Source organism: Pteropus vampyrus, unplaced genomic scaffold (genome assembly GCF_000151845.1).
Source record: "Pteropus vampyrus isolate Shadow unplaced genomic scaffold, Pvam_2.0 Scaffold150, whole genome shotgun sequence".
Lineage (NCBI taxonomy): Eukaryota > Metazoa > Chordata > Mammalia > Chiroptera > Pteropodidae > Pteropus > Pteropus vampyrus.
Window position 1 is genome coordinate 3,362,222 of NW_011888931.1, and position 25,298 is coordinate 3,387,519.

Sequence of the window (25,298 nt, forward strand, 5' to 3'; positions counted from 1 at the left end):
GAATTTGTAACCATGAACTAGTTGGTCCATAGCTTGGGGTTTGAGTTTTTTATCCACAAACTCCAGGAATCCTAACTGTGAAAATAGAAAAGTGACTGGTGATATTTGAAGGTCACCCATTAAAAGCAAATAAAAAATATTTCTGAAAAGCTATACCATCACCCTAGGACTGGTTCATATAACCACCCCACAGAAGATTTACGAACAACCCCAAATTACAAAACATTTGAGAAAAATAAAATCTACTTTCAGCTTTAGTCAACAGGTACCACAAATAGCAAGTTTAAAACCTAAGCACTCTATATAGTAAAACAGCCTTATAACCTAAGTATGTTTAAAATGATATAGGACATAAAAGAAGGCCTCAATCATGAGAAAAACACTTGAGTGCTAGAAGAAAGATTTGTAAAAAGCCATATTTAAACTACAGGAATAAAAAAATATAGTCACTTAAAGAAAACAAAATTCTGCATAGGTCTCTCAGAGATTAGACTCAGCTTAAGAGAGCAAAGTGAATTGGAAGATAGATTTCAGGAAAATTCCTAGAAGGCAGAGAAATAACAAGGCTAAGACACATTAACTTGGTTTTTCATGGAATATGGGGTCCTAAAAACCTTGTGGAAGAATAAAGGGCTAAGAGGTTTTGCCTTACTACATATCAAGAGTGTATATAAAAATATAGTAATGATATTGGCTCAGAGAGGCGAATCAAGGAACAGAATAGAGAGCCCAGATACAGACACTTTTTGTATGTGGGAGTTTGATCAATGTCAAGTAGTATTGCACACCAGTGGGAAAAGCGTAAATGGTGTTATCTTTTTGGAAAGTGATAAAGTGAGAGCTCCTTGTGGTGTGAGTTAAGACTTCAGCATATAAAGTAAAACTTAAGAAAAAAAAAAAAAGACACAGGAGAATCTCTCTATTACCATAGGATAGGAAATGTTTTCTTAAGAAATAAAATGCACAACAATAAAGAAAAATATATATCCGTGTATGTTAAAAAAAACTTCTGCTTGTCCAGGGCCACTGTATTATTTAAGGTAAGGGGAACAATTGACACAGTCCAAGAAATGTAATAGTTAAGAGACAGTAGAAGTTAATTTCCCACTTAGTAATCATTTAGAGGGATATGCCAGATTGATGTGTCACTCTCCTCCATAAAGTGTTTTGGGGACCCAGTTTCCTTCCATCTGGTAGCTTTGCTGTCCCTTGAGGCCTTGTCTTAATCTGCATCCAGCTGGCAGAATGGGGAGCATACGAGTTTCCTAAAGGTCTCAGCCTGGGAGTGGCACTTAGAACTTACACCTACATTTCATGTTTGACAGCTAATGTTCCTTAACCTAACTGCAGGGAGGAGGGGGAAGGGTGGGCATTATAGCAAATGCAGCTCTTGACTAGGCAGCTTCTTTCTAGCTACTGTGGAAGGGGACAATTGGTGTTGGGGAGCCGCTATCTCTGCCTCAGAAACTATTATGAAAAGACAAGTCCTAGACTGGAGACGATAGAAATTAAAACCATAGGGAGATTCAGTTTCATATCCATTTGATCGGCAAAAAGTCTGCGAACGCAAGTCTTAGCTAGGGTGTGGGGACACAAGAAACACTTAAACACTTGTAGGCGTGTCCACCAGAGTGCAGGCAGAAGTCATGTGAAAGAGTATGCAGTAGCAAAAAGCAGAAACAACCATAGTGTTCCTCAATTAAAAAATGGATAAGTAAACTGCTGTTAATATGATAGACTATTATTCAGCTGTTAAAAATGAACTAGATGGACATTTATCAACCTACATATCTCAATATAGTATTGAATGAAAAATTTAGTTGTAAAGGAAACAGTATCATTTAAGTACACTTCAAAAATAATAGCATGTATTACACACACACACACACACACACACACACACACACACACACACACACACATATGTATGAAAATGTGTGTGGTACCGTATCCAGTTTCAGCATATTTTTTTTTCCCTTGGAGGAGAAGGAGGAGGGAGGGATGAAAGGATGGGTCTTTAGTCATATCTTTTATGATTTATATCGCAAGATCTCTGAAGATACCAGGTTAATATCTCTTTAATTTTGATGCTGGTATGCAGTTTGTCACATTTTCTTTCCTTTTTTATATGTCTGTTTAGAAATAGAACTTTATTAAAATGCTGCGAAAATTTTAGAAGTTAGAGAATGGTGCACTACACACAATGAAAACAAACAAACAAACAAAAAACCACATGAAAGCCGCTTTGTAAATTCCTTATTATTAGAAGCATTTCATGACTGAAGGGCAAAGATGAAAAGAGGGAGTTGAAAGTATGTGATTTCACTTCTGATTTTACAGTTGGGTTGAGAGCTAGTCCTTCGTGGTCTTAGTGCCACTAGTGGCACAGGTGGCCCGATGTTTTCGTCCTACACTAAGTACTCTTAAGCGAGTACTAAAGTAATGGCAAAGATTAAATTGACAAAAACCTCTTTCTTCTCAGCTGCTCAACTAATGAATCGTGAATGAAAGAGGAACAAATAACATTTCAGCTTCCTTAAATAGGTCAACTGAAGTTTTCCCTTTGTATGATGTATGTCCTCATCTCTTTCTCAGGTCACCTTTCTAATAGCAAGGTTAGAATTACTTACTCTCCTGCCGTATTTTGTCTCTGACCCAGAGTATCTTTCTTCTGGAATGGGTGCTTATTTTACTCAAAATTTTAGGAATGAATAAACTCTGATTAGACTAGTTTGCCTTTTCTTTTGTTTTCCAATAATTTGTGTGATGCACATGACTGAAGTGTGATGTATGGCCGGGTTACGTAAAGATAGAAGGAACAAATTAAGGTAAAAACAAAAATAAATATTAGAAAGCAAAAATGGTGAAAGTAATAAATCTAAAAGGTGGTTCTTTGAAAATACAGTAAAATCAATATTAGTCACTAATGAAAGGAGAAAATAGAGGAGGTATAAATCACCAAATAAGAAATGGTAATGGAGAAAAATGTACACAATACAAGAAATTCAAAGACTCCTAAGAGACTGTTTGCTTAAGTAATTTTTTTTAAAGCCAGATAAAAAGAATTTTCTAGGAAATAGTATTTTCTACAATTGACACTTGAAGCAGTAGAAAAACCTAAATGGAGAAATTGCCATAAACCAGCCAGAAGAAATAAAGAAATTTGGGGGATAAAGCTACCCTCCACAATGTATCAGACTCAGCTGGTTTCTCAGGGGAATGTCATCAAATACTTAAAGAAGAGATCATTTTTGGAGCATATAAAAATATAGAAAGCTTTCATAGTTTTAAAAATAATGAAATGACTATAACATTGATATTAATACCCAGTAAAGACAGGACCAAACAAACAATACCAAAATACAAATGCCAGCCTCAGTTGTGAATCTTGATGCAAAAATTCTTCATAAAATATTAGCCAGTAAAATTCCATAGCACATTAAAAGAATAATACATCGTAATCAAGTGAGGTTCATCGTGGGAGTGCAAGGATGGCTTAGTATTTGGAAATCTATCAATAGAATTTACCAAATTAACTGGTCAAATAAGAAAACAAAATGTTTGTCAATGCTGAAAACAGCTCCTGAAATCAAACATCCATTCTTTTAAAAAATTCTTGATAAATTTAGAATATATGATACTGATTTCATGTGATAATATGTATCTGTGGCAAAGGAAAGCCAGATTTTATCACATTAAAGGCGGGAACGGAACAAGGATTTCAACTCTCAGTGGTTCTATTAAAGTTTTTCTTTTTTCTGGAGTTATTGGCCGTGAAAATTAACCAAAAGAGAAAGGTTAGTGGTCTAAAACTGGAAAGGAGGACATACAGTTAGCACCATTGCCTTCGCTATGCTTGTTGTTTTTCAGTTTTAAATTTTCCCTTTATTGTCCCTTTTTTCTCTTGAGCTAAAATTATTTTTATCCTTTTGGAGAAAGGATTAAATTGTTCTTTTTAGTGAGGGTCCCAGCCATTAGAATACTTTTTTATTTCTACACAACATAGTGTATAATTTCCAGCTCATCTTGGCTGTCGTTGTATCCAGGGATCTTTTAATACTCAGAATTCCCTCTTCTTTATGTATTAAATAAAGGAGGGAGATGGGTGTGTGTTGTGCGTGCGTGTGTGTGCATGCGTGTGCGTGTGCACGCAATGCCACTTTTAGATTGGGTACTTTTACCTAACATAGAAGAGATTCAAACTGCTGAGCAGTTATTTCAGTACTTTTTTATGCTCATAATAGAAGACAGGAAACGGATTTTACAGCCTTGGTTTACTTAATGTCATTCCAGTAACCGTGAGTGGGTTTTTCAGTTTCAATGCCTCTACTCATCACCGAGAGGTTGAAAACAAATGATTGCACTGGGACTGGTTAAGCCTTATTTATACTTTTGTTATTGAAGCTTCGTTTAAAACGATTTCTACTGTACGTGTACTTTTTAGATTATTGGCACCAGGTTCCCTTACAAATTTTAAATATTTATTTTCAAGATGTGTATAAATGAAGGTAATTACATATTTCCTATAAGAATCGGTTACATATAAAAATGATTTTTATTTTAACTGCCTTTTTCTGATTACAAATGTAATGATAGAAAACAAACCCTTAAGGACACATACTTTAGACTATACTATTTAGGGCATAAATGTGTGTGTATTTTGAAATGCACATGCATTTTGAAATGTACGTTATTTCTTAATAGTGTATTTTAAATATTTTGGCATGCTCTTTTTAAAGATCTTACTTTTGAATAATTGCATAGTTTTTATAGGAAATGAATTTAACTGGAGCCTCCCCTTCTCTCCAGACTTCTTTACGCCTGTTTCCTTTCCTCAACTCCTTCCACTTTTGCTTTCTTCTTGTTGTTCAGGTAGAAAAATGAATTGTATCCCACCGCTGAATCTTCAAAGGGACATGTTTAGTTAAAATGAGATTTTGCAGATTTGGCTATACATGATATTTAGTAATAGATGTTAGTTTGCCTTATTGATGATTAAGCCATGTCTTTGGATATATATTTTGTCTATTGGATTCCAAAATGTTTCCATTCAGGCAAAATTGCCAAATTATATCAGAGTGAATTTTTTTTTTGAGGGGGCGGGGAGTTAAGAGGGAAATTACAGAGTGCATAATATAAAGCTATGCCATGTTATCCAATATGAAAGCCACTAGCCACCTGTGGTCATTTACATTTAAATTAATTAAAATTAAATGACAATTCAGTTCTTCAAGCATACTAGCCACAGTTCAAGTGCTCAATAACCATATATGACTAGTCCAAATTACATATCGAACAGGCAGATTTAGAATGATTTCAACATCCTCACAGAAAGTTCTCTTGAACAACCTCGGCATGAAGTCTATACATGTTACCTGTTTATTGTATTAGAATTTAAAATTCATTTTGGTTTTTAAATTTTCTTTTCTGGTGTTAAGCAGAATTTGTCAATATTTCTGGAAACATGAACAGCTCAAAATTATTTAGAGTTTTACTTTCCTACCAGCTTAATTTAAAAAATTATGTATAGAAGTAAAAAAACATAACATAGGGTTGCCAGAGTTTGGAAATCTCAGAACATTTAAAAAATTCTTGATCTAGTACAAAGGCCAGAGGTTGGCAGGGGAGCGGTGGGCCCTCGGGTAAGAATCTAGAGACAAGATGATATAGAAAGAAGAGCTGACTCTTTTTAAAAGCCACTCAGAGGAAGCAAATGAAGTGGAGAAATAATGTATGTGGGGCATGTAATTTTGGTTATAATTATAGTATTAATGTAAATGAATCTAGAAAAATTAGGAGCCATAGGAAAGGAAAAATAAGGGTGGAGAGACTGAGAGGAACCGTCAGTAATCCTGTCTTAATTGAAAACAGCCACTACTCTGTCACATTTCTATCTAGCCTCCTTTCTGTGTCCTACAGACAGATCATATGCATTCAGTGGAAGAGATCAGTGAAGAACGCAGACAAGATGTGAGTCTGAGAGTCAGGCTAGCAAAGTGACAAAACGCTGTGAGGCTGAGCCAGATGGCCCAGGTTTCAAATCCCAGCTCCGTCATTTACAATTTGTGGGACCACAGCAAGTTATTTCACTCCTGTGTACCTGTTTACCTGTAACATTTGGGATAATGGTGCCATCTACCTCCTAAGGTACTTGTAAGGATTACAGTATTAAAATATTGAACTCATGGAAGACTGAATTACTGATAGTACTGATAACTATTATTAGGTAATCTAGGCACATGATATCTAGTAAGTACAAGCTTCTATATTTATTACTGCAGGGAAGCAGACATATAAACAAGTAGTTGCAATAAAGTTAGAGGAGTTTATGAGAGAGAAAGTTCAGTATTCCATCATAGTATATGTTGAAGTGACCTCATTCTTGATAAGTACTTAAGCAAAATTAATTTAGCTCTTAGGATGGTTGGTTTTGTTTTAAATTATACTGTAATAATGTTCAGATCAAACCTTATTCCTTATAAAGCTGTATTCTTGGAAATTTGTTTATTACTTGAATGTAATAAATACTTAATAGTTCCAAGATATTAAGAATTTTGCCCTGATGATTCTGGGAATATCATAAGTGTCAAAATTCTTTCCCTGATGCTTTGCATTATGTACCAGGTTGCCAAAAAGGTAATAGAATCTCCTCTTAGCAGTATCATTAGGATATTCAAAATAAAATCTTTCCAGACTTTTTACATGAGAGTATGGTTTGCTTTGAGTATAATTAAAGAGTGTATTCCTTGATTCCTATTAGAAATAGGAAATTGTGAGGTGCAGCTGTTTTTCATATGTAGCGGGGGGCAGTTGGTCAACTATCAATAAGAAGCTAAAGTAGATTTTCAAGTATAAAATTTTAAGTGTACCTATGTAAGAGCGGACATACATTAAACAAGTGCTGACAGTTTTGCATTCGTCAAACCATCTTTCACTTTTTAACTATAATACTAGAATTTTAGAGGAACACAATTTGTTTTATAATGCTTTAAAGTATATTCTTGCCTTTAAGTTTCTTGGGTAATGATGATGGGAAATGAAGTCCCCAAATTATTTTCTTATTAATGTAATTTTTCTTTCCAGTATGGGAAATTATTTTATTTAAGCTAACTAGTTATAAGAAATGTCGCTAGTTAAGAGAAATCGCTTTTTTTTTTCTTAGAAACTTGAATTTGGGAGGAAAAACTGGCAATTAAAAAAAGAAGAAGAAGAAGTGAAAGGAACAGCGTGTTGTTCCCGGAGTGCTGGCACACAGGTCCTACAGCGCCAGCTTCTTCACCCTTGGTGGCGGTCGCATACCAGACTGCCCAAACGAGGCTGCCAGTTTACTGCTTTACTTTAATCATAATGTGTGTTTTTTAGCAGGAATATATACTACAACCAATACTTGAAGTATTAAAGCGCTATGTTTTAGAAATTAAAGATTTTATAAAGCTAATGTTTGTTGGGGGGAACAAAGGTGTTGTTTCTAAGTGGGTTTTATTTGATGATGATTTTTTTTTTTCCATTTGATTCATGTTATAAACACTGGACCATACTCATGGATGAATTACGTATGCATGTTTGTCATCTATAAGTTTATAGGAACATATACTTTTTGTTTAGAATATTCGATGGATTGGCTTCTATCGTCAACGATAAAAAACGGTTAAATATCTCAGATTGTTTGCCAGCAGGTGAACTTATATATGCATTTGCTATTCTTTCAGATTCATGAAAAACTTCACTACTACGAGAAGCAGAATCCCGTGCCCATCCTCCATGGCGCGGCAGCCTTGGCTGATGATGTAAGTAAGTGTGTCCTTTCTGAGATCATTGGGACATGTCTCCCACCCGCCGGGCCACGGCAGAACTCATCCTAGCACAGACAGATGTGTGCGATCCTATGCGTGAACACCAGAAGTTGCAAATGTTTCTGAAAGCCCTGTCATCACTGAGCTTACGCCGATGTTATGCTGATTTTCACTCACTTTCCTGTTCGAAAATTTTGCCTGTAGATACCGTCTTGTTCTACCTTAGTAACTACGCAATAGAAATTTTAGGCTGTAACTCTCTGGGGAGAGAGAAGCTGTCAGCTATTAGCGTTTGGAGAAAGTCACAGACAAGAGGAATGCTTTGGAGAGAGAAAGACAAATGAGATAGCTCTATTGCTGACAGTACTAAAAAAATGACAGATGCTAGTATAGGAATGAGGCATATGAAATACATAAAAAGACAGGATTGTTTTTAAAATGGATTATAAAGCATAGTAATGATTTATGGGTATTAGACCTTTCCAAATTACCTTCATAACCAAAAAATAAATTTTAGAAGCAGTTGGCATTGATGGAGTAGTTAATTTCCTGTAGCTATAATTTTATTTTCAATGTGGGGGAGGGAACTAACTTGCTGTTTCTTGCTGTTAACTTTCGGACTCGGATGAATTGAGAGCACACCTGGATAAACTATAAGGGACACTAAGCTAGACGAGAAATATGGTTAGTGTGAAGGCTGATTTTAGTGATCTCCTGGAGCTTATTTGTTGCTTTTTAAGTTTAAACTTTGTTATGATAAAATGTAATTCAGTTTAGTAAAATACCATGGCTATAAGAGTAATAAAAAAAAATTGACCATGTTCAGGTATAGTTTACTTGATACACTTTATATTCTAATTTAGAAAATAAAGCATATGTAATAAATTTCCAAGCTGTATGGTATTTGTTTAGTCCTCAAACTTTTTGCCTTCCTTTTTTATCTACAGAAATTACAGGTTACAAGAATGTTTCAACATATGTATTTTATGAGGGAGCTTACCTCTGCATTATAGAACCAAAACATTTAAAGTGAAGATGAATAAAAGTGTAGATATAGTTCCACAAAAAGCTGCACTTGCCACTTGAGAAAGTCTTAAAAACCAGTTTTTAAAAATTTACTGTCGAGGGTTTGGGGAAATATTTGTTTATAAAGTGATGAAATCGTACTACAGCAATATCGCTTTTTTAAAAAATTAGAGACTATTAGTAAATATGGTAAAACGGCATTTTGGAATTTATCAGAACAGTGCATTGACATGTTAAAAAATACTGTTACATATTAAGTGACCAAAGAGTGCAAAGAGCCCTTTGTGACTTTCTGCAACTTAATTTTGTAAAAATGTTACCTTGAAAAAGTAAAAGCACTTTTCAAAATGTAATCAATGAATATACTGATTTTATTTTTTGTGCATAATTTATATTATGTCTTTCTTTTAGAGAAAAGTACTTTTCCAGAGATAAGAAAATTTTTAGTGTGATAGAAACATCAGGGCAAATAGAAATTTAATCCAATGTTTTAGAAAGGTTTTTAAATGAAAATATATACATTGTTTGACTTCTGTATTTCATATTTCATAATTCTAATCTTTTTTCGAGACTTGCTTTTCTTATGAAAATTATGTGATCCTTCCTATAATACAAAATTGAATATAAATTCTGATAGGAAGATATCTTAATGAAGAACATGAGGCAGGTTCAAAGCTCCAACAAATCCTTTCTTTAGCTACAACCAGCAAATGAGAATTCTTAAACATTGTAAAGGACAGTCAGTGTTTTTGGTGCTGCGTAGTTGTCAACCTGTTATAAGTCATTTTATGATTGACTTGGTTTATATTTAACAGACTTCTTAGTCTGTGTAGGTAAACATAATAAAAGTTTCAGACTATTTGTTCTATTAGAGGCATTCTAGTTCTTTTCACCCAGGCTCTGAATAGCAAGCTACTGTGGGTTTTGGGAAACCTTGTGGATTTCACCACCTCATTCAGCAGGTCCTCTTTTCTCTTTTCTCTTCCTCCTTTCCTTTCTTCCTTTCTTCTTCTCTCTCTCTTTCTCCCTTTCAAATTGAGTCAAAGCTTGATCCAGTCCTTTTTACAAGTGGCCCTTTGTCTGCACGCTAAACCCCATTCGGTAGATGAAGTGCTGGGTTTGCCCTCATTGTAATAAATCAGAAGATGATCTGACTGATTTATGCTCAGCCAAGAGCCTGGGCTAGGATCTGGCCTACCAAGGGCCTAAAAAGAAGAGCAATGATTGATAGTCTGTTTTCCTTCATGCCGACTTCTCCTTAATCACTGAACAGTAGCAAGATAGAATCGCAGTGGTCACACGTGGAACTACCCAACGCTCTCACTAAGTGTTCTTTATGTCAATGTGATCTCTCTTGCAGCTGGCCGAAGAGCTTCAGAACAAGCCATTAAACAGTGAGATCAGAGAGCTGTTGAAACTGCTGTCAAAACCCAATGTGAAGGTGAGGACGTGCAATAAATATCTTCCAAAAGGGCCACTTTCCGAGACTTCAGTTGAATTTTGTTTCGAGCATCAATTTTCAAGTAAATGTATTTTTAAAAAGCGCATAGTATTTTAATAGTCTAACTCTCATTAAGGAAAAAGAGTTGAGCTTTTGATGCTAATGTTGTGACATTACAAAATACTTTAGTTGAGAAGCTCAGGATTTAATTTGGCAGACATAATGTGGCTTCACGGTTATTTTCCTTTTAAATGAAGTTACAAGTACAGAATACAGAACCTATTAGTGATTTGGTTTAGCTTCATTTTACTTGGCTAGTTAATGGTATTCCAATATATTTGACAACTATATCTATTTTTCTGTTGGATTATTTCAGCATTCCTTCCCCCCACCCCGTCTCCTATCCCTCTATCAGTTCATGTTATAATACATCCTATAGTTTTGCAGAGCAGAGCAGTGTTTCAGCATAAATACCAATAAAATATCAGTAGACAAATTCAATTCTCCTTGCAATTTTCCTCCCATGTTTTGTCACTTATTTTTTCCTCCAATGTGATTAGTCAACAAAAGGCATTCTGAAAATGTCCTTAATTCAAAGATTCTTAATGCACTAAATCCGAAAACTTATATGTTTTGGACTAGACACTACTGCAGTTGTATGTAAAACATTGTCCATGAGTCAAAGTTACATATAGAGTACATAATTATGTAATTAACATGATTAGTTAAGCATACGTGGACTGTTGGATGAAAATTTATGCCTAGATGCAAAATTGCTTTCTACCTTCCTTGAGTAATCTCCACTGGAATGTTATCTATGGTCTTAAATTGATATTCAAAAAAAGAAAGATTGTTTTAAATAAAAGATAAAGATATACATGGACTATAATTTCTAACCCCTATTTAAGTACACGGATATATTGCTGTAAAGGGTAAATGGATTATGATTAGTAATATGAGAGTAATTAACTTGTAATGGTACAGAGGAGGCTGGTTAAATGTTAGTTCCAAAAGAATAAGGATTGCATTAGAGCAGAATAGTTGCTTTATATTAAAGACAAAGTGTGTGGAAAGGTTAAGAGCTCAGAGTAGGAGATTCACAGTCAGTGCTCTGAAAATTTCATCAGTTGGTCTTAGGCTGTACATAAGAAAGAAATATTAACCAGAGCATTTAAGGTTAGTTGCGATAAGTTTGTTAACTCCTTTTTGAGAAGTATTATCTTGGTTTGAGTATTAGAAATTTCCGACCAAAACAAAACATGATTTTGGTGTTCTGTTCAAGTTCGTTTGAAATGAAATAGCTAATAACAGCAAATATACTGGATGGAAACTGGCATTTGACTTGAGAGGCAGATATGATTTTAGATGGCATTATACACTGCCATTCAAAAAAACTTTATACTTGAATACTTGAACTTTATCATAGCAAAAATTATTTTAGAGGAATAATTTTATTTTTCATACTTACATAGCAGTGTGAATAAAGCATGGGTGAGAAGTCAGCTTGAAAGGTGTATATTCAGGGAATAATTTGTAGAAGGTGGGTAAGATTGCAGGCACATGATGTTGCAGTTGGCAATAACTTTTTCTAGTTAGCCAGTCTTGGGAAGAAAAAACTTTCTTTCCTTTTTGACCTAACATTTGACATTGCTTTCCTTGAAATCATTTATATTAACTGTCATCATTTTGAATCTCACTTTTATAGGTATTACTTTAAGAAGTGCAGCCCCCAAATAAGTTTTATTCTATTTCAGAATACGATCACTGCCCCCTTTTTGTCCTGGGAATGAAATAAAATATTTGCTTTTTTTTTTTTTTTAAAGCAGAATCAAAGTGGTACAGTAGAATATGACATATATACATGAATTGTTAGTCGAACTGACAGTTAAAATGTGAAATATGAATCCTGGGGTGTTAATTTGAATATTGTCTTTAATTTTCACTGGATAAAGAAAGTATTTACTTTTAAAGATTGCTGTTCCATTTTAAATATTCAATTCACAATAATACTAAAAAGAAACCTGAGGTGTACCTCCAAAATAATAATAACTTTTTAAAATACACACAGATGTATACAACCAAATATGTAGCCACTATGGGAAGGTAATGTATCCCACAGATCTGCCAACTCTTTTGAAAAGTTTTACAACTTTCTTTGGTAATTTGTAAATGTCATTGGCGTCACATCTTGATTCATTCATTCTCATGTGTTTATTTAATGCCTACTCTGTGCCAGGCTCTATAGATACAACTTATAGAAGATATACGTAGATTAATGAAGGTAATAGGAGAAATTCTGGGTAAGAAAAGGGCACGTGTGGAATACAGGAGTAGTGCTAAATCTAAACTTGGGTTGTGGGAGAGATCTGGAGGCGGGCAGGGCAGGGAGCGGGGAGGAAAACTTTCTGAAGGAAGTGGCATATAAGTTGAGATAATCAAAAGGGAGAAGGGAGAGAGAGGGAGGGAGAAAGAGGAGTCAAGGGTAGGATGTGAAAAATAAATGTTTTAAATAGAGTGAATAGTATGTGAAATCCCATAAAGAATATAACTTGTCAAGTTTGAGGTTGTAAAATAAGTTCACTTTGGCTGAACAGTTGTTTGTGAAAGACGAGGGGCAACAGTTTAGAGCTAGGCAGCAGAGCCTTTGATTGGGGTGGGGGGGATACGCATCCCTGTTTGCCCAGGATGGTCTGGTTTATGCCTGAACTTCTGGCATTATGATTGATAGCCTCTCTTTCAATTTCAGTTGTTTCCTTATTTAGATGATAAATTATGTGGTCACCCTAATTGTGAGCTTATTAAAATGTTTGGATTTCATTCTCAGAGCAGTGGAAAGCCATCGAAAGCATTTAAATAGGCAAGCAACACAATCACTCTGATTGGAGTATACAGAACAGTTACTTGGGCAGGAGTGATGGTAGGGTGGAAGGAATGGAATCCGGAATGGAGGAAGGCCAGTTGGGAGCTCGTAGAAATAATTCAGGTGAAACATAATTGTGGCTTTAATGACAGATGTGAGGGATGGGTGGAATTGGATGTAACTTCAATACATGGTGTTGGTGAAAGCGGTTAATCATTGAGAGAAAGTAAGAAACTCCCCCTACTGGAATGAATTCCAAGTAGATTAAAGATATAAGTGTAAAAAATTGAACCATAGTCATGGAATAGAGAAGAAGCATTCACAACCTTAGGGACAGATATACACACACACACACACAGAAAGTTTTAAGGAATTCATAAATGAGGTTAGAAGGAATTATTTATATAAACAGCTATCTTTGTCTTTGATACATTGTGATAGTTTATTACTTTTTTTAGAAAGTCCTTTGATACTTTTAAAAATATACAGAAAAAAATTTTGATAATACGTAATAGTATTTTTAATTCAAACTATAGAGTAGGAGCCGCTGTCCTCATTTCTTTATTAGGGAATATGAGCATTGTTTTTATGCTTAAAGACTTTTTCTTCTGTGAACTGTGTTCGTATACCTTTTCAGGTAACTTCTTAATTGGCTATATTACCTTTCATTCCTTTTTGTATACAGAAATATTACATATACATTTTTCCATTATAAATAGGATAATATAATGTGCTACTTAATGTTTTCTTGTTTTCTGGACTTTTAACATTTGGATATTTTGGACTTCTCTTTGGATCAGCATAATTACCTACTTATCGCTTAGAGATGAACATTTCTATTGTTTCTGCTTTTCTGCTATTTAAACATTACTATACCGCACATCTCTTGTATATTACAGAATTTTATTCAGTGAATAATGTTGGGTTAAAATGTTTGTACATTTAAAATTTTGATAGTTATTGACAGCTTGTCCTTAGCAATAATCTAGACAGGTTCTCTCAATGTACAGTGCCTTCAGTACTACATGTGAAGGGCCTTTTGCTCTATGCCCTTGCAAGACCTGTTCAATTAATGTTCTTTTTTTTAGCTATGCTAGTTGATCATCACTAGAATATATATCAACACTTTTCCTGTATAACTTGTTGCCCTCTAGTCTTCAGTAGTTAGAAAATGACTCATTACATAATAGTAGTCTCATCTGAGAACTGTCAAAGATTTAAAGATTACACTCAGTCTTTAAATCTTTGAATTGATTGGTTAGCTGCCCTATACAAAAAAAATAAAACAAGTATTCTTAATAATGTCTACAAAATCCAGGCTTATTGTTCAGATCTTAAAGTCCAGGACAGAATAACAAAGTTAAAACGAAAGAACAGATGGTGAGAAAAGGAAAATGGTAATGAGCAGTGAAAGGCCCAAATATATATATATATAATAGAATGTGAAAGCTTCCTTTAGCGATGGACCATTCCATCAGCAATAATGTTGGTGGCATTTGGGGGCACTGATGGAGGTTTGTTGATCTCTACAAAGACTTTGTTTCTAGGGGAAGCAAAGGGAGTCATCAATAAATAAGAACTATTCCTAGGCATCAAATTGTCACATTAAAGGCAAATCAAACTCTATGAGTCATCATTCTGTGGCTTATTTTTGATAAAACAGGGAAGTGACATCATTTTTAGAACATGGTATTATAATTTAGGAAGTTGGGGAAAATTCGGTAGATCCGTATTAGGCAATAAAATAAAAAGATTTGTTGTAATTTTTCAGCTTTCCAAAACATTCACCTACAAGTGAATTACTCATTGCCTGAGCATGCAGAATGGATGAGGTTTCATTAAAGCATGCTAAAGGGAAAAGTTAAGCTTCCTTCTGGAGGAATAAATCAATGTTACTCATCCTTCTGAGTTAGACACTTAATTCTGTGGACCTGAGAGATACTTAGAACATAGAAATGACTTCAGGGAGTCCAAGGCAATGAGAGCTTGTGAGCCTGATGAGTTACAAGGTCAAGTGTTCAATTTCCTGCAGATTATTCTGAGCGACAGGTAAACCCATCAATTGTGATTGGGATTTAGGACATATGGAAACACAATTTTCATTTAGGTATTGCCTTTTAACAGGAAAATGGAATACAAAGTTACTTTTAGTTGTCCGAAATAGAAATGTTGCTTTTACAACCAAAAATAGTTGTAAAGCAAAGCTATTAAAAATTAGGAACTTGATGTCTATTAATCTTAAAATTATATTTCGAAATCTAGACATGGAACTTAACACAAAGCAAAGGAAGAAAAATACATAGCTGGTATTCTTAATATTGCCTATCAACTACAATATTCATTTAAAATGCATTCATTAGTTATCTCTATTCTTACTTTGTATATATATGAGATAGTTACCATAGGTGTCTAGATAGTGGACATTTCTGGTATTCTTCATTCCTCTGTATAGATCCATAGTCCCATCTGCTGCCATTCTTTCTGTTTGAAAGATGTAACTTTTTTTTTTTTTTTTTTGGAATACAAGTCTGCTGGTGATGAATTTGTTCAGCTTTTGTATGTCTTTAAAAAGTCTTCAATATTCCTTCATTTCTTTTAGGTTGACAGTATTTTTCTGAGTGTTTTAAAGATGTTGCTCCATTGTCTTGCAGCTTGTCTTTCTGATGAGACGTGTATTGTCATTTTTATCTTTAGATATATATTTATAGATTTATAGATAGATGTAGATATATAAATATAGATCTATATGTAAATATAAATATGTAAATATATACATGGATATATAAATATATATGTTTATATACAAATAATATAAATAAAAGGGAACATGTGTATTCCCTTTATATATTTATATAAAATATTTATATATAAATAAAAAGGAAATATATATATAAATAAGTGTGTGTGTGTGTGTGTGTGTATGCTTTTTTCTGCTAGAAATGTGCTTTTTCCCCCTTTTGGATGACTTTCTCACTGGTTTTAAACAATTTGGTATTACTTCTTTTGCGTTTCTCATAGTTAGATACACTGAGCTTCTTGAAGATGTGGGCTTTTTTTCCTCAGCATGTTTGGAATATTTTCTGCCATATTTTTTCAAATTTTTTTAGCACCCTTCCTTTCTTTGAAGGTGCCAATTATGCTATATATTAGGCCATTGAAGTTGTTCTACAGCTCGATAATATCTTGTTCACAATTTTTCACTTTTTTTAATTTCATTTTTGATAGTTATTTTTTGGTTCTGGGAAACGCTCAAAAAATTTTCCATCTAAATTAATAGTAATTGCCCCTTGCTTTATGTCATTTTAGGTTTAGGAACGTTTTCATAGGAATGCTCTACTTTCCGATCGCAGGGGAAACCTATAATGCAGGGTTTCCGAACCTTAAAACTATTGACGTTTTGGGGATGGATAATTATTTGTTGGGGCAGGGGACTGTTTTATATGTTATCAGATGTTTAGGAGCATCCCTGGCTTCTATTTTGACAAATCAAAAATGTCTGCAGATACTGGCAAATAGTTCCGGGTGAGTAAAATTGCCCTCAGTTAAGAACCATTGCTCTAGTCCTTTCTGGTAGTTTCTCTTCTGTTATCTTTGGTTGAGTACCTGGCTAAGGACTCAAGGAGGCCCCCTGCAGATCTCCAGAGCTCTGACCCTGGCAGTTCTCTCCTCTCTCATACCCCTGAGAACTTTACCACTTGACCTCCTTGGATTCTCAGCTGTTTTTTTCAACTTGAGGAGACCACTGCTTCCTGCCTGGGTTCTTCTTCCTCTGACACAGCCAGGAAACTCTATGTTGTAAACTGGGGCAATCATAGGACTCATGTTTGTTTCCTGTCTCTCAATGGTCACCATCCTTTGTTGTCTGATGTCCAGCGTTTTCAAAAACCATGGTCGTATTATCCTTTTTTCTTTTTTTAAGTTTTCTCAGCATCCCCCCACCCCCCCATTCTCATTCTTGAATGATACTTTTGTTAAATATACAATTCTGGGCTGGCTATTATTTTTTTCTATGCACTTTTGAAGTAATTTAACTGTCTTCTGATTTCCATTGCTGCTGCTGCTGATAGGTCAGCTCTCAATTTTTTTCTTTCTGATGATCTTTTTTTTCTCTCTGTTATTTTTAAGATCTTCTCTTTGCCTTTAACATTGTGCACTTTCACTATAATGTATCTAAGTCTGGGTTTCTTCATTCTTTCTCTTTGAAACTCTTATTGGATATGAAAAGCGCCAACCAGAAAGGAAAAATATTAATTATGTTTATTAAAATTTGATCCTTTGTTGATCAAAAACACTAATAAGAAAGTGAAAGGGCAAGCTACAAAAAGGGAAAATGTATTCATAGCATGGCTAACCAACAAAAGCTTGGATCCAGTATATTATAAAGAATTCTTACAAATTGATAAGAAAAAGATGGATGGAATAGAAAAACATGCAAGAGTCTTGAACTGGCATCTCACAAAAGAAGGTATGCACATTCCTAATAAACATAAGAAGAGGTTTTCAATATCATTAGTTGTAAGAAAAATGAAATTTTAACCCCAAGAGGATACCACTACACACTCAGAATGGCCAAATTTAAACTAATAATGTAAATTGTTGGGGGATCACAGAACTTATTAATGCTGTTGGTGGGGGTATAATTGGGACAAACACTTTGAAAAACTTTCTGTCTACTAATGTTGAATATTCTTATAACCCATGACCCAGAGAGTCCACTCTTAAATATACTTAACCAAATTATACATAGAAATATGTGTATGCATCAAACGATATGAAATATTTATAGCAGCATTATTTATTATTTATGATAGTCAAGAAATGAAAACAACCTACATGTCCCTCAGCAATGGGCATAATGGGTAAAGAAACTGTGAAACATTCATATGTCGAAATGCTACGTAACAACGAAAAGTGAATGCTATCACCAGTAATAGTATGGATGGTTCTCACCAACTTAATATCAGGGAAAAAATAAATACATACTTAAAAATTCTATTTATGCAGTATGTAAATTGAGGCAAAACTACTACCTTCAGAGGAATAGAGGGCATGCTGACTACAAAGGGGCATAAGCGGGGGCTTCTGAGACTCAATTAATGTCGTATTTCTTGTTTGGGGAATGTTTACATGGGAATATTCATTTTTGAAACAATGCTGTGAATGTGTGAATTGTGTACTTTTCTGTATATATATATATTATGGTCAATAAAAAGCTTAATTAAGAAATAGATACCATTTATTACATTACAGTTAATAAAACTTAAAAACTAGACATCATTTGTCACTTAGAGCTTCTCTTTCGGTAGATAGAAATATTAAATATATGCACATAAAAATATTTATATGGTTATGAATTATGAATGTATGAAGGCAAAGAAGAAGGCACTATAAGATCAAGTAACCAGGTGATCAGCTTTTATATCGAATGTTTTGGCCAAGTGAGAGTGGTATAAAGTACAGTTGGAGAGAAATGCAAGACTAGGACATGCTCAAGTTTGATCTTTATCCCGAGATCAGAGGAAAACTTTAGAAGAGTTATTAGCAGGCCAGTTATGTGATTTTATCTAGTTTTAAAATAATCACTTTGGCAACACTGACTTAAGGATTTAAAAATGAGCCAAAGATAAATAAATGCATTTGGATTCTTTAGAGGTTATTGCATAGATCAACAATGGCATCAATGATCTGGACCAGGGGTCTGTCAAGTCTTTATGTGAAAAGTGTCTCTTGCTTCTACTTAATTTTGTTATTGGAGGGTGACAGTGGCCATTGACATTATATCAGTGAGTGAGCAGGGCTGTATTCCAGTAAAACTTCATTTACAGAAGCAGGTGGCATTGTCTGTCAACCTCTGATCTAGACTAGAGAGCATTCATTTTGGAAGTGGATTTACAGGATACAGATTGGACCTTGGAAGTGTAGGTAAGAGAGGAGATTTCAAGGATGGTTTCTCGGATTCTGGCTAGAGTAATTTATGATGTTGCTGGTTAGGGAGCAAATTAGTTATAAGTCTAGACCTGCTCACTTAGTGAGTGGTGTCATGTCAAGGTTCCAGTGTTTTCCTAATTTTTGGTCTATAACGACAATATGATGGTGTTTTGTGGAGTTTTACCTCTTTAGTGTCTTGGTCACCTATTACACTAAAAATTAAAAAGTGAGAAAACAACAAAAGAATTAAAGCTAGTCAATCATATTGATCAGTTATTTTTGTGTTTTCTGCTAACAGTAGGAAAGAAAATACATAGTTTTCTCAGACTCCTATTGGCTCATGGGCAATATGTCTATAGCCTCATTTTCTCCCTCTTTTCAAAATTGACACCCCCCCACCCCGCCCACCATGTCCCCAACTGCCACTCTTATATGGATGAACCAGAGAACACACAGGTTAGGAGATATTTTATGCTGATTTTTGTCATACATTAATTGCATTGGGGATGGGGGGTGGCAGCTAAGTGGAACTGTCTTCTGCTGTTCTATATATTCCTTGTTTGTAAGAGACTCCTTTTCAAATGGTTGCCTTATTACCATTGTTATGTCAAAATTATAACCTCAATTTGATTTTATAGTTTGAAGGGTTTGGGGTTTTATATTTGATTAATATATATATATTTTTTCTTACCAAACTTTGACTCTGATAGGCGTTGCTCTCTGTACATGATACTGTGGCTCAGAAGAATTATGATCCTGTATTGCCTCCTATGCCTGATGATATTGATGATGAGGAAGACTCAGTAAAAATCATCCGCCTTGTCAAAAATAGAGAACCACTGGTAAGTTTTGGTCTACATCTTGTGCTCGGATATGAGTAGATGAGTAGATATCGTGATAAAGCCAAATCTGATGGGGGACATTCTATATATTTCTCTCTTTAAAATATACTTTTTCTGTGTCTTCAAACTTTAAAATAAATGGAACTTTCTCCTCTAAAGAATATGATTTAGAAAAATGAAAATGAAGCCAAATGATAGGCATTAATAGAGGTTATAAATAGCAGTAATTTTTAAAATGTAACTTGTTGATATTTATGAGACAGTATAAAATAACATGCACCAGTCACAGTTGGTTTGAGATTAAATGGTGCAACCAAAAATAATTGCTTATGGCTTTTCTAAAAAGCCTACTTATTTAATAGTAATGAGAAATTATTCAAGCGTCTCATACTTCAAAATGTAAATGTCACCATTTATTTTAGCACCAGAATTTATACAATGTTGAATTATGTTAAAGGATCTATGATAGACAGAATAATGTCCCCCACCCCAATTCCCAGTGACATCACATCCTAATCTAAAGAACATGTAGATATGTTACTTTACATGGCAAAAGGGGTTTCCATGATTAGTTAAGGATCTTGAGGTGGGGCGATTATTCTGAATTATCTGCTGGGCCCAGGCTAATCACGAGGGTTCTTATGAAAGTGAAAGAAAGAGGCAGGAGGGTCAGAGTTACAGACAGAGTTGCGATGATGGAAGCAAAGGTCGGAGTGCTGTGACGGTGAGCGAAAGGATGCCAGAAGCTCCTAGAAAATAGAACAGTCAAGGACTGGATTTTCTCCTAGACCCTCCAGAGGAATGCAGCCCTACTGAAACCTTGATTTTAGCCCCATGATACCCATTTTGGCCTTCCTACCTCCGGAACTGTAAGATAATAAATCTGTGTTGTTTTAAGCCACTACATTTGTGGTTATTTGTTACAGCAGCAATAGGGAGTGAATGCAGTGTATCCATATTTTTATGAAACTACATTTAAAAGAAAAATTTCATTTAAAAGAAAAATAAATTTATCCTACTTAGGGTAAATGGGGCACATTTAAATCAGTAGCAAGTAGCAGTTGGTAATACGTTAGTTGCCGGGCATTATTTTAAGTACTTTACATATATTATACTTAATCCTCATAATTGGCATGAAGATCATGGTTTCTCTCTTTACAGACTAGGAAACATATTCAGAGAAGGAAAGCAACTTACCTCAAGTATCACAGCTAACAAGTGGTAGAACTAAGATCCATCTAGACTTGGCTCTTTATCTTCAAATACTAGTTTTTTTCTTCTACACCATATTGTGTCTTGATATCTTTCTCTTTTTGGTAGTTTTTGCATTCATGGGGGATAAAAGTGACTTAATTTTCTTATGGTTATACTGAGCCTGTGGGGCTATGTGGGTGCTAGGAGGAGGTTAGACATTTAGGAAAAGGAACCAGGGAAATTTCTTTAAAAATAGGTTAAACTGATGAAGCTGTTTAAAAAATGAATTTTTCTTGTAAGCAAGAGAGTATTTTCCAAGTTTATAATATTTGTGTATTCAGGGTTAGTGTAAGCATTTCTCAAAATTGTTTGGTTTATTAGTATATTATGGTGTAATTTGGCATATATTTTGTAATATACTTAATAGCACTTTCCTCTCCATTTCCCCTTAAATTTGGGTGTTTACGAATTTTAGTTCCATTTTATTTTATCCCTAATTCACATTCTGCTTATTTGCCCATTTTTACATGGATTTTTAATTTTTTCTCTCTGAATTTCAGTTAATTATTTAAAAGTGAATTAGTAAAAGCTTTCCCTCTCTAAACATATGCAGATAACTTCTTTAAACTCTAGGTTTAGTTTTCTAAATATAATTGCATTAAATATACTAATGCAATTTAAAATAATTTTGAATGCTTTTAAATTATTTTACTTAAAATTATTTTAGTGATGCTTCGTCTTCTTTCTAGTGAGCCATGATTTGATTGTGTGATTTCTGTCCCAAGAGCTGTGTTGTAAAAATAAATAAAAGCTTCATACAGAAAATAGGACTTCTAATTGGAATGAAGAAATTCCCCAAATTATGTTGAGATTCTTGAGAAAAGTATTAAGATTTAAAATGTTTTAGCATTGGAATAGGAAATCAAATAAGGAGAATTACTTGTCTTGAACTTTTTCTCATCCAAATGCATAATCACTGTATTATCTTCAGTTTGACAATTATTGTAAAGGTAAAGTAGGATTATTGGGTGAATAAATTTAAAGTTTAAAAAATGCAGTGCCCAAAAAAGTAGAAAATATTTATTTTTAACAAAGTTGTCATTTTACATTTATCAAATGTCATATATCAGTTTGGGAGTTACTGGAGAAGCCACAAAACTGCCAAGAGGGAAGGAAGCAGAGACCAAGAGAAGACTGAGTCCGAGGCATCTTTAGGAGAATAAGTCAAGAAGTAAGAATCAGAAATAGGTAAGGGAAGGGAAGCCAAGGCGGAGTAAAATTCATACAAGTGGATGGTCAGGAGCCATTTGGCAAATGATTCAGAAGAAGAGGCAGTAAACTTTAGCAATGAATGGGTTAGGTTATCAGTGTTAAGAATATAATTTTGTTTATTAGACCCAAAAATAATGTGGCAAAATGAATATGAAGCTTGCATTAGATGACCTAAGTGGGAGATATAGGGTATCACTTTCTGCTCTATATCTTTACAGCAGTAAGTCACTTAACATCTCAGCCTCATATTCCTGATCAGAAAATCAGGACCTGTACCTCCTCAGGAGTGTTTTAAATGTCAACTGAGTTATAATGTATTTGCAAAGTTTTATAAGTTCTTACGTGTTAGGCATATGTTATATAAACGTCACATAGAATGACAAAGTCGATGACAACTGTTTAAGCAGAGGATGGTTTCCTGGGAGAAGAGGCAGTAAACAAAGGTCATGTGGACATTTGGCAACGCGAAGGGAAGAGGATGACAGAGTGAGGGGAGGATGGATAAAAGAATTGAGAGAAGGGGAGAAAAACAGTGGTCAGGATGCGAGGGGCAGAGCTGTCCTCCCTCCCTTATGTGCGGGGAGCATTTCATATTTGTTTTATCCAGATTAATTTTTAGACAAGCTTAAGAAAATGCAATTTGTTGTTGGGTGGATTCGATCCTAAGTTTTCAGCGTTTCTTGCATGGTTTGTCCTCTGGCTTATTTTAGAACTGTGGTTCTCAAACTTTGGTACTATGAGCATTACTGCAGGTGCTTACTTAAAATATAGACTTCTGGGCCTGTGCCCCAAAGAGGCAGTAAGTTTTGGGTGGGACCTGGGAATCTAGATTTTAAAGAGTGTCTCAGAAGTTATCGATGCAAATATTTGGTAAACCATACTTCGAAAACATTTATTTCAAAGGTTCAACCTGAAATCGATGTGCTACCTGCTTAAGGAGGTCTTACAATATTGGCAGTGTTATAGGACATACAGTTTTTATTCAAGGAGATCATGGTAGCCCAGTCCTCTTTCATAAACCATTTACAGAAGTGGCAACAAAAATCTAACGAGAATTTTAACTTGTTAATCTAATCTGAAGTTCTCTCTATCCTTATTTTTTGTCAAAATCTCTTAAATCTTATGCCTTAGCTCTGTTAACTTTTGTATAATATTGCATTTAATGTGCTCTATTTTACTGAGTTTTGATTTTATTTTCATGCAAGTATGTTGTACTAGCACTACATCAAGGAATTGTGATAATAAGGGTTTCAAAAGCAATATGGAAATAGATATCTTCAGGAATGAAGGGATCCACAAGAAGATTGAGTTGTGCTAGTATCATGTAGAAAGTGAGAGATCGTGCCTCAGGCTCCTAGTTTACCATCCAAGGGTAGGGAGAATCAGCAGATCCAATGTATTCTCCTTCAGGGTATGCATCTGTAACAAAATAACCCTTATGTGTGGAGTGCTTTTTTTTATCTACAGATTCTGGAAGAGATTTCATCCAGCCTATGGCGTTAAACAACATCTGTGTGCTAATGACTCCCAGAGCTATTTCTCTTCCAGATCTTTCTTCTGATCTTTACATTTGTATGGCCATCTGTCTACTTGATATCTCCATTTGGATGTCTAATAGACATCTCAGTCTTCACATGTTCCAAAGTAAACCAGTCTTTGTCCCCAAATGTGTTCCACCCATAGATCTAGTTCTCGCTGTCAGTTGATGATAATTCCATCTTTCCAGGTGCTCAGCCAAAAACCATAGTCAATCTTTGATACCTCTGTCTCTTTCCCATTCCATTTCCAACCCATTGAGAAATCCTTTTGGCTCTACAATACTATATCCAGACCACTTTTCATTACTTCTCCTTCTGCCAATCAGATTTCTCTTAGATTATTGTAACAGCTTCCAATTTGTTTCCTTGGTTTAGCCTCTGCCTTCCCTCACTCCTTTTCTTAGCACAGTAGGTCGAGTGATCCTTTCAGACTGTGTCATTTCTGCTTCTCAGAACCGTGCGGGTTCTCCCTGTTTCATTCAGAGTAAATTTCAGAGTCCTCACAATGACCTGCAAAGCCCACGTGATCTGGCTCCCTGTTACCATCTGATCTCTCCTCCTCCTGCTTTTCTCCTTTTACCTTATTCCAGCCCCACCGGCTTCTTGGCTCTTCCTTGAACATTCCATTCACAGCCCACCTCAGTGCATTTGCCCTGGCTGTATCTTCTGTTCTTTCTCTTTGGCTAACTCCATGTCCTTCCAGTATTTCTTTACTCAGATGTCATCTTTTTCAATGAGGCCTGTGTCTTTACAATGTCTCCCCTCTATCTGCCCTGGCACTTCTGATTTTTCTTACCTGCCCTAACCCATCTCCATAGCATCTAACCCCCTTCTAACATATAAGTATTCCATTTTTGTTTATTGTCTGTCCCCTCTGTCAGAATGTAATCTCCGTGAGGGGACAGAAATCTTTGTGGTTTTTTTTTTTTTTTCATCATCATATTATGAGCCTTTAGAAGAGTACTTGTCACATAGTAAGTTCTTAGTAAACATTTGTCACCTTCATTGAATTACAGACTAAGTCAAAAGGATGACTAGCATTAAGCATAATAAATGGGATGGCCCTATACTGAAAAACAGTACAACCCATAGTGTGGAAGGTACATTGCAGTCCTAGTTCTACATTACAAACCACACAAAAATTTTGTGACTAAATAACTAACAATAATATATTATTATCTCTCACAGTTTTGGAGGTTTTCAGGCTCAGTTGAGTGGTTTTTACTTGGAGTCTCTTACAAGGACAGTTAGACAGTGGCCGAGACGAGTCATCTAAGGGTTCCTTCATTCCCATGATTGATACCTGGGTTGGGATGGTTGGAAAGTTGGAGGGTAGTGAGGCATCTCTTTTTCCAAGTGGCATCTCCACTTGGCTAGATTGGACTTCCTCACAGCATGGCATTG

The 25,298-nt window shown here is 34.9% G+C and overlaps 1 protein-coding gene across 1 annotated transcript in view; it reads left to right on the plus strand.

The window, feature by feature from the left end:
* The window catches only part of MPP7 (membrane palmitoylated protein 7), a 234,541-nt gene that overhangs the window by 139,691 nt on the left and 69,552 nt on the right, over positions 1–25,298 (plus strand). Inside the window, exons 4-6 of the mRNA XM_023536171.1 lie at positions 7,710–7,787; positions 10,180–10,260; positions 19,759–19,890. Coding sequence (XP_023391939.1) covers positions 7,710–7,787; positions 10,180–10,260; positions 19,759–19,890 — 291 coding nt within the window. The remainder of the gene's footprint in view (positions 1–7,709; positions 7,788–10,179; positions 10,261–19,758; positions 19,891–25,298) is intronic.